At 35.4% G+C, this 10,218-nt stretch overlaps 1 protein-coding gene across 1 annotated transcript; it reads right to left on the bottom strand.

Annotated features, from left to right (window-relative positions):
* Positions 1-524: 524 nt before the first annotated feature.
* LOC141666351 (uncharacterized) lies at positions 525-3,372 on the bottom strand. Its single transcript, XM_074472341.1, has 6 exons — positions 2,797-3,372; positions 2,237-2,698; positions 2,003-2,119; positions 1,232-1,706; positions 885-1,120; positions 525-758 (listed from the first exon to the last, which is right to left on the bottom strand). Exons 1-6 carry the CDS (start codon positions 3,370-3,372, stop codon positions 525-527), a joined length of 2,100 nt encoding a protein of 699 aa, XP_074328442.1.
* Between the last annotated feature and the right edge of the window lie 6,846 nt (positions 3,373-10,218).

Below are 10,218 nucleotides of genomic sequence, written 5' to 3'. Positions count from 1 at the left end.
CAACTCTGAGCTTTATGCTCAGTTCTGCTGGCGTGCTTACCGGCTTGCATTCCTCCATTCTGAACTTCTTTAAAATCTGCTCCGCATATTTTTTCTGAGATATATAAATGCCATCTTTGTTTTGCTTCACCTTGACTCCAAGAAAGTATGACATTTGACCAATATCTGTCATCTCAAATTCATTAGTCATAACTTTCTTAAAAGCATCAAACATACCAGAATTGTTTCCAGTAAATATCATGTCGTCCACGTATAAGCAAACGATCATAATATCCCCCTGAATTTGTTTTCGTGTAGAGAGCATGCTCATATGGACTCTTCACGAAACCATTTTTCTGGAAGTATTCATCAACCCTTGTGTTCCATGCTCGCGGAGCTTGTTTCAAACCGTATAAGGCTTTCTTCAGTCTGTAGACTTTATTTTCCTGGCCTTTCTGAATATATCCTGGAGGTTGTTCGATGTAGACTTCTTCTTCGAGATAACCATTTAGAAATGCTGACTTGACATCCATCTGATAAATCTTTCACTGATTCTGAGCTGCGATTGTTATTAGAAGTCTTATGGTATCAACTCGTGCAACTGGAGCAAATACCTCATCATAGTCAATGCCATATCGCTGCTTGTAGCTTTTAGCCACTAGCCTTGCTTTGTATTTCTCCACTTCTCCATCCTGATTCGTCTTGGTCTTGTAGACCCACTTGACGCCAATTGCTTTATGTCCTTCTAGAAGATCTGTGAGCTCCCATGTATCATTTTTCTTGATTGCACCAATTTATTCATCCATGGCCTTGTTCCATTTTCTTTCTTCTGAAGCTTCCTCAAATGTAACTGGATCACATTCAGCCATTAAGCAAAATAAGGAATAATCAAAGGATGTTTGTACCGGACTTGTAGCTTCGTAGATATTATCCAGACTCCGCATCTTTCGTGGTGCTCCCCCTGAACTGCTTCTTCCTCCCGTGGATGGTGTCGATCCAGGAGATTGTTGATTTGGACTTGGTGGAGGAGTTTGATCACCATCTCCGTCATCTTCATTATTAGGGTTATCACCGTCATCATCATCACCATTAAAGAATAAGCCAACAACTTTTCTTTCTTCCTCGCTCCATCTCCAGTAATCTCATTCATCGAACACAACATCTCGAGAAATGATTAAATTCTTCGTTAGTGGATTATAGAGCCTGTATGCCTTGCTTCTTTTGTCATATCCGGTAAAGATGCATTTCTCACCTTTATCATCCAGCTTCTTCCTTTTCTGATCGGGAACGTGGGCATAAGCAATACACCCAAAAATTCTGAGATGACCAACTGATGGTTTGCTCCCGCTCCATGCTTCATTTGGAGTTTTGTTTCTGACACTTTTTGTTGGACAACGATTCAACAAATAAACTGCACATAGAATGGCTTCTGCCCAGACAGTTCTTGGTAAGTGCTTTGCTTTCACCATACTCTTTGCCATGTCAAGAATTATGCGGTTCTTCCTTTCTGCAACACCATTTTGTTGAGGAGTATATGTCGTTGTCAAGTGATGATTTATGCCATGTGCCCTAAAGAAGCTTCTGAACAAGTTTGAAGTATACTCGCCTCCTCTGTCTGAATTGAGTGTCTTCAAATACTGACCACTTTGTTTTTCTGCAAGTGATTTGAATTCCTTTAATTTATCAAGAGCCTCTGATTTTCTTTGATGATATACACCCAACTTTTCCTGCTAAAATCATCAATAAATGTTAGGTAATACTTATTACCTCCAAGTGATGAGATATCAAATGGACCAGCAATATCTGTGTGAACAATCTCCAATGGCCTCCTGGCTCTCCATGATTTTCCAACGGGAAAACTTTATCGATGTTGCTTCCCCTTTACACATGCTTCACACAAATTTTCTGGTTTGTTGATTTATGGCAAGCCGTCCACCATCTTTGTCTTTGACAATAATTCCAGGCCAGAAAATCCAAGATGACCATATCTCAAATGCCACAACCACGAGTCATTTTTAATGACCGACTTTAAGCACTTCTGCACATTCTTCTGCATATCAAGCGTAAACAAACGATTCTTTGACATCTCGACATTTGCAATCAATTCCCGAGCTTGATTTCTGATAATGAGGGAATTGTCCTGAAGTTGGCCAAGACTGATAATATTATTTTTCAATGCAGGAATATAATAAACATCATTTATATATTTCTTTTCACCTTTCTTTGACATGATCGTGACGGTACCTTTTCCTTTCACCGGAATCTTTGACGAGTCACCAAAAGTAACCTCTCCGCTGATGGTGTCGTCTATCTCCGTGAATAATTCCTTGTGACCAGTCATGTGATTACCGCCCCCTAAGTCAAGATACCAAACATTCTTCTTGTTTTCCTCATCTCCTTTATAAGTGAGGAACATAGAAGTGCCAACGTCCTTATCTTCTTTTACTGCATCAAAGTGACTCCTTTCTTCCACTTTTGGTGCTCTACACTCATAACTGAAGTGACCAAATTTATTACAATTATAACATTGAAATTGGGACTTATCACCTCGTTGTTGAAATCCGCCTCTTCCACGACCTCTGAAATTTTGTCTATGACCAGATGGTTGATAACCTTCAGAATTCTGGCCTCTGTTGAAAGACTGCCTTCCACGACCACGTCCACCTCGATAGCTACCTCTAAAGCCACCTCTTCCATGTACAGGACTGCTACCGCAGAACTGTCACCAATGGATACCTTACTTTGCAACGCCTTTTCCAAATGGCTTACATCATCATACTGGTTCATTCGCTACTCGTGGGCTTGAAGAGAACCTACGAGCTCATCAATAGAAATTGTGGACAAGTCTTTTGACTCTTCGATAGAAGTAACAACATAATCAAATTTTCTTGTTAATGAACGAAGCAACTTTTCCATGACCCGAACATCATCGAGACTTTCCCCATTTCTTTTCATCTCATTTATCACCATTTTCAAACGCGTAACAAATTCACCAATATTTTCGGAACTCTTCATCTTCAAATTTTCGAACTCCCCACGTAGTACTTGGAGCCGAACCTTTTTGACTTTCTCGACACCCTGGAATGATTTCTGCAGAATCTCCCACGCGTCTTTCGCCATTTTTGCATTTGAATTTTTTACAAAGGTTGATTCATCAACTCCTTGAATAATTGTATATAACGCCTTTTTATCTTTTTTCTGGGTCTCTTTCAAAATCATCTTCTCAGCATTTGACAGGGCTGCTTCAGCGGCTGCATCTGTGGGCTCGTCATACCCACTTTCGACAATATCCCAATTATCGTAGGAATCGAGTAATACTTTCATTTGAATACTCCAGTTCCCGTAATTTGTACTCGTCAATTTTGGAATATTTCGTTGCACCATCGTCGCCATTTTTCACGAACGGAACCTTAGCTCTGATGCCACTTGTTGGAAATGTGAATGGACTAACTTTAATATTTAAAACACCTGCTGCTATGTATGTATAATTATTTTCGATAATAAAACAGACAAACACATTCTTTATATATATATAAAAACTATAGCTTTTGTTTTGTTTACAACACTAAGGCTACAGCCTTGTTTCTTTCTTTCAAGAGTTATGACTCTTTTCTTCTCTCTGATGTTTTCAAATTTTTGTGATAATGCTATGTTCCTGGGTATGTCTATTTATAGTGTACAAACTGCTTATGTCATTGCTTATATATTATTTTAACTAGAAAACATGCAGCCTACCTTATATATAGCATTCAAACTTGACTCTTCCAACCAGTAGCTCAATGATAAAACACAACCTTTAATTTTAAGAGCTGTTGCATACCAACGCCATACAACTCCCTGATTCTTAGGAAGACTTCTGTGTATTTCTTATGTGAATAGTTGACCATGCATGCATAACAAATTATTGCACCGAGCTGCCTACCATTTTTCCTGGATGAAGATTTGCACTACATTTATTCTTTTGTTTTATTCATTAACTATGCATATGGAAGAGTTTGACATTCTAACATGGTGTTCCATGCAGTTCACTAGCACGCTAAGAATATAAAACTAGCATATACTATATTCTGATTTTGTATTTTAAAATTACAGAAATTATATACTTATATATGATTATATATAATGGCAGGTATATTTGACCATAGTAAATACGCAACAATGAACCACATACTTATTAGAAGTATGTTAATCATCAAAACAACATTATGTATTCAACTTTGAACATACACAAATTAACATTATTATATCACATAAGAAAGAAATAAAACAATATTGTTTTCTTATATTGAATAGACACTGATTGAGGAGGAAGATATAAATTATGAATCAAGTGCATCAATAATTCCTAAAACTATATCACAAATATGCTTAAAACTATTCTCTTTTAGTGCAAGGTTTTTAGGATAAACCAGATTCGGGTATCTCTTAAATGAATTGCGACAAACATTTTGATAATCAGAAGCTGCCATTGTATTCATATTAGCATAATCATATAACTTATCTTTCAAATTTTGAAGTGTAGATTTCAGAGTTTCCCCAACATATGAATACTTTTCTGCACAATCCTTGAAGACATTTTTCTTTAATGCATTATTACTATTGACACCCCTAATAACTTATACTCTTAGGAAATTATTCTTACAAATGTTAATGGCATCATAACTATTTTTTTAGCTAAATGCATCTGAAGTTCTCTTAGGAAATTTGTTAAAGTGCAGAACATGTTAAATTAAATTTCAACCCCACAAGTTATTAAATAAAAAAGTGATCTGCAATGTGCATATATAGTAGTTACAAGAGTAGTTACGTACATGCTATTTGGTGGTGGACAAATATGAATGAGAGTCCTATCTTCTGGGTTTGCAGGTGCTTTTGGAACATGGTTGGGCCCCTACCCATACCAAGCTTTCTCTTTGATGTTGCTTGTGAAGCCATCTGCATAAATATATTTAAACATAAACTAATTGAGAGACAAAGGTATAAAATAAAAAACAAGTATTAGGCATTTATGAGTTTTTAGAAAACTAGTATACAACTTTTTACCGGAAGAGAAGCACAACTCAAAAGAACTATTTACCTTAAGTAAAAAAGTCATTACTATATTCGGCTACATTTACGAGCACAAGTCAGAAACAAAACAGGTCAAAAAATGCATATATTCAGCTATATATGTTGTCACAAGTAAACAATTTTTTTATGTTAGCACCTCAAAAAAGCATTATAGAATCAGGCCAATATTGTTTTCCCTATTGCTTGTTAATTGCGTTATATATAAGAATATAAATTACAGTAAATAATGAGCTGATGGAGACTAAAATATTTGAACAAGTTATACCATTTTATTAAAATGTTTAAATAAAATTTCAAGTCTCAGTTTCTGAATCAAAATCATCTTGTTTAGATTCATAACCATCTTCTCCTTCAAACTCAGACTCAGAGTCACTCGGAGTCAGTGTTGATCAATAATTCTTCTTCTTGTTCTTGTTCTTGTTCTTGTTCTTGTTCTTGTTCTTATTCTTGTTCTTGTTCTTCTTGTTCATGTTCTTGTTCTTCTTGTTCTTCTTGTTCTTGTTCTTCTTCTTCTTGTTCTTGTTCTAGTTCTTCTTCTTGTTCTTCTTATTCTTCTTCTTGTTCTTCTTGTTCTTCTTGTTCTTCTTCTTCTTCTTCTTCTTCTTCGTTTGTATCAATGTCTTCTTCTTCTTCTTCAATGTCATCTGATACCAATTTGAACTTGGGATCTATTTTATGTGATTCATCTCCACCATCTAACTGGATTACTTCATTATCATCCACATTTATTACATCCGGCCTACAAAGCATCTCCTCTTGGTAAAATTCCCCATTAACTACTTCTTAACATCTGCGTGCGGGAGTATGAATTATAGTTTGCCAATATGAAGGCGACCTATCCCTCCTTTTACCAGGACTGGGAGTGTAGTATACTTGTTTTGTTTGAATTGGTAAAACAAATGGCTCGTTGGAGTAAGCAGACTTGTGGACGTCAATATCAACAATTCCATGTCTATCAACACGTATTCCTTTTTCTGAGTCGAACCACTGACACTTGACCAAGATAATATAACCCTCGTACGTACTCTTGTATGACAACTCTATGATTTTCTCCAACTCCCCTTAAAAGATATGACTAAGCTCATTTTAATAATCTCCTAAAACACACAAGACTGTGTTTGTAGTCCTTTTACCGTGCCTATCTGCCTTGGTATGAAATTCATAACCATTTACTTTGTAACCATTACGGCTTACTTGCTCCATGTCTGGTCCCATACCTAAGCTTTGTACATTAACTGGAAGCGTGGACCCCTCAGTCAAAGCCTACAAATATATCATATTATTAAATTAATTTAAGTAAATAGTTAATATAAAGTGTGCGTATTGTGCTTAATTAAATTGAACTTACTTTGTCCTTTATCCAACATAAAAATTCTTTATTACGATTGATTTGAATATCTTTATCATTTATTCCGGGAGACTTCACTTTTAACTCGTCATCGTACAATCTAGATAATAAAATATTAAAATATAAATTACATGTCATTGAAAGGCTGATTTATTTATAAATTTAAGAGTTTATGTCATGTGTACCTCACAAATTCGTCAATCTTCTCACAATTTAGAAGAATATGTGTGTGTGCAGCATGTAAATCTGTCTCGGAAAGGAAAACACACTTTCCTTTTCCATAAGCACGACCTGATAGACCAAATATAGAAAGTCTACCATTTAGTTCAACATTTCCCCCATCATCATTACTTGAGACGCGTTTGGACTTTGTGAAGACTTCGTCCGGAAAATAGTCCGAGATAAACATAAACTTCTCACTAAAACTGCATGCCTCACATATCGAACCCTCAACACAAGCTCTATTCTTGACTGCCCTCTTAAGCATTCCCATCGACCTCTCGAAAGGGTACATCAACTTATATTGAACCAGACCACCAACAAAAGATTCGTAGGGAAGATGCATTGTCAAATGCTCCATAGAGTCAAAAAAACTAGGTGGAAAGATTTTTTCCTGTTTACACGTGATCTCTATTATATTTATTTTAAGTATGGACATGTCCTTTTCATTTAATGTTTTTGAACATAAGTCATTAAAAGAACAACTAAGTTCCATCAAAGCATCCCAAATTGGTTTATAAAGCTGATCCTGAAATGCTATAAACAAGAGTCTTTCTAAGAACGCATGATAGTCATGACTCTTTATCCCTTTTAGTTCCCTATACAGTGTCTTATCCGTCACACACCTTGCAATATTTGATGCATATCCATCCGGAAGTTTCAGGGACTTAATCCACGTGCACACATCTTCAACTTGCTTTTCAGATAAAGTGTACCTTGCATACGGTTTGATAGTCTTACCATTAGAGGATTTCTGAAACTCTAATGCAGGACGCTTACAAATATATTTCAAGTCCAAACGCGCCTTATCAATATCTTTTGTCTTTCCTGTAACATTCATCACGGTGTTAAACACATTGTCGAACACATTCTTCTCGACATGCATTACATCTAGATTATGATGAATCAAATTTGTAGACCAATATGGCAATTCACAGAAGATACTTGTCTGAACCCAATTATATGATTCACCAAACCCACTAATTTTCTTATCATTCTTACCAAATGGGACGATCGGAAGTTCCATCACATGAGTTCGCATCTCCGCTCCTGACAGTCGTGGTAAAGGTTCATAATTTTCTACTTTACCTTTCCTAAAGTTTTCTCTATTTTTTTTAAATGGGTGATCTATAGGAAAGAACCGACGATGGAAATCAAACTAGCAAGGTTTTCTATCTTTTTTTAGAGTGAAAGACTTCATATGCTCCATACAATATAGACAAGATAACTTCCCATGTGTGCTCCATTCAGATAACATACCATAGGCTTGGAAGTCGCTTATAGTCCACATAAGCGCTGCCCTAAGGTTGAAATTTTTTTGGGTTGAAACATCCCATGTATGTACTCCATCTTTCCACAGTACCTTCAACTCATCTATTAGAGGCCTCAAGTAAACATCTAAGTTCTTTCCCGGGCTTATAGGACAAGGAATCATGAGAGAGAAACATGTATGGTTGTTTCATACACATCAAAGGAGGTAGATTATAAGGAGTAACAATAACGGGCCAACATGAGTACGAAACAGATGAGTGGCCAAATGAATTAAAACTATCGGTGGACAAACCAAGCCTTATATTTCCTGGTTCCGATGCAAACTGAGGATGTGTTTTGTTAAAAACTTTCCAAGCCTGCCCGTCTCCTGGATGATTTATTTCTCCATCCTTAGCCGAAGATTTCACATGCCAACTCATATGTTTAGCTGAGGACATGTACAATCTTTTATGCCGGTCTGTTACTGGAAAATATCTTAAAATTTTGTACGGTATAAATGATTTTTTTGAAATCACCCCTATTTATTATGCTTAAACCAATCATGACCACAAACTGTGCATTTTGTAATATTTTCATTTTCCTTATAAAATAGCATGTAATCATTGAGACATGCATCAATCTTCTAGTATCCAAGACCTAACTTCTTCACCATCTTCTTGCAATAGTAATAATTATATGGTAATTTTTCATTATCGGGAAACACTCTTAATAGCCTTCAAGAGGGACTCAAAACACTCATGGCTGATGTTGTGATCAGCCTTGATGTTCAGTAGTGTCGCCACTGCAGATAATTTAGTGTGTTTGGTGCAACCTTTCCACAACGGCTCCCTCCCCTCTTCTAACAACTTTGTGAAGGCCTTGGCATCAGAATTCATAGGTTGCTCTCTGTCTTGTTCCCAATCAAAATATTGCCCTGTAATATCATGAACAATTTCATCCATATGATAAGTAGTACTAGTGCCCGAATAATTAGATGTGAAGCCACCATCTTTTTTATGCCCATGTGCCTACCAACATTCTTCGTAATTTCTCATGAACCCATCAATGAGTAAATGGTATTTTACCACGTCTCTGTCTAGATAATTATTATCTTTAAATTTCAAACATGTACATCGAATCTGATTCCTTTCATTCATAATTTTCGGGTGACTATACGCATACTCCAGAAAGGCTTCACAACCGGTTGTAAATTCAGTCGTGCCTCCTATCTGAGTATTTGACTTTTATCGTGCCATCCAAGTACGGTCCAAAAAAAGTCCATGATAACACAATACCTACATAGATAAAGGTGCATTTGAATTTCAACTAACATACTTAAAAAACAAGTTTCGTATATAGCACATGAATAACTAAATCTTGACCTATACAATATCTAAAAACTTTACCGATATCAGTTTTATTCATCTAATTATGTATACAATTATATAAGTAAGTTTACATTTAATTATGAAACCAATGCATATGCTTGAAATTGCTGAGGTTTGTTAAGTCTTGTTATGACTTCATTTCATTGTTTTATAAAGTTTCTATATTGATTAAATCAGAACTAATTTTTTCAGCATTTGTCACGACAAATAGTAATGCACCATTAAAAGTATTACTATTGGCAGACTATATATTTAATATTATTAAAAGTATCATATTTTATCATCTTCTCAACTATCTTAAATCTGGACTTCACCACCATATTTAATCATATGCACATTGCCAATGTACTCTCCCAAGCTTAAAAACTAATTAGCACAAACCCCATTAAATTTACAAAAACAAACACGTGGGCAACTTCCTCCAAATTAGCATAGTTACATATACATCAAACAAAAAATGTACTAAATATCAAACTACTCTCTTCTGATATTTCAACTATACTTTTATAAAAAAATAAAAGAACTAAACATTAAACACACAAGTATCAACAGAGAAGAATAAACACACAAGCATAACACAAGCATAACATAATTATTTTGAAACCAACGCAAGCATATTACAAGTATTATCAAGTATAACACAAGATAGACATAGATTACACACAAAGAGATTATAATTGTTAATCAAATCTGTTGTAATCTACACATATATATGTATTTTCTGCAATCTTTATACAAATAGACTTATGTAAAGTGTTTGAGATATAAAACTGAGAAAAGAAAGTTGCGTTATTGTATTACTAAAAGAAACTGCAATACATAAATAATAGAAACCAACCTAGAAGGTGGTGCAGAAAAAAACTGAAAACATTCCTACTATTAATCTAGTACTGCAACTAATTCAAACGCTTCCTAAAACTACTCAACTACGTGTATGACTAAGTCACACGACTATATCTGATA

The sequence above is a fragment of the Apium graveolens genome, chromosome 6 (genome assembly GCF_009905375.1).
Source record: "Apium graveolens cultivar Ventura chromosome 6, ASM990537v1, whole genome shotgun sequence".
NCBI classification, from domain to species: Eukaryota; Viridiplantae; Streptophyta; class Magnoliopsida; order Apiales; family Apiaceae; genus Apium; species Apium graveolens.
Note: the sequence above shows the minus strand (reverse complement) of the source record. Positions and strands in the feature narration are given on the sequence as shown.

Excerpts from the sequence above, each read along its gene's own strand:
- LOC141666351 (XM_074472341.1), bottom strand. The coding sequence starts at position 3,372 with ATGGCGACGATGGTGCAACGAAATATTCCAAAATTGACGAGTACAAAT. Across the intron at positions 2,699-2,796 it reads CAATTTCTATTGATGAGCTC|TTCTGCGGTAGCAGTCCTGT; the intron begins GTAGGTTCTCTT and ends CATTGGTGACAG. Across the intron at positions 2,120-2,236 it reads GTGACTCGTCAAAGATTCCG|GACAATTCCCTCATTATCAG; the intron begins GTGAAAGGAAAA and ends GGCCAACTTCAG.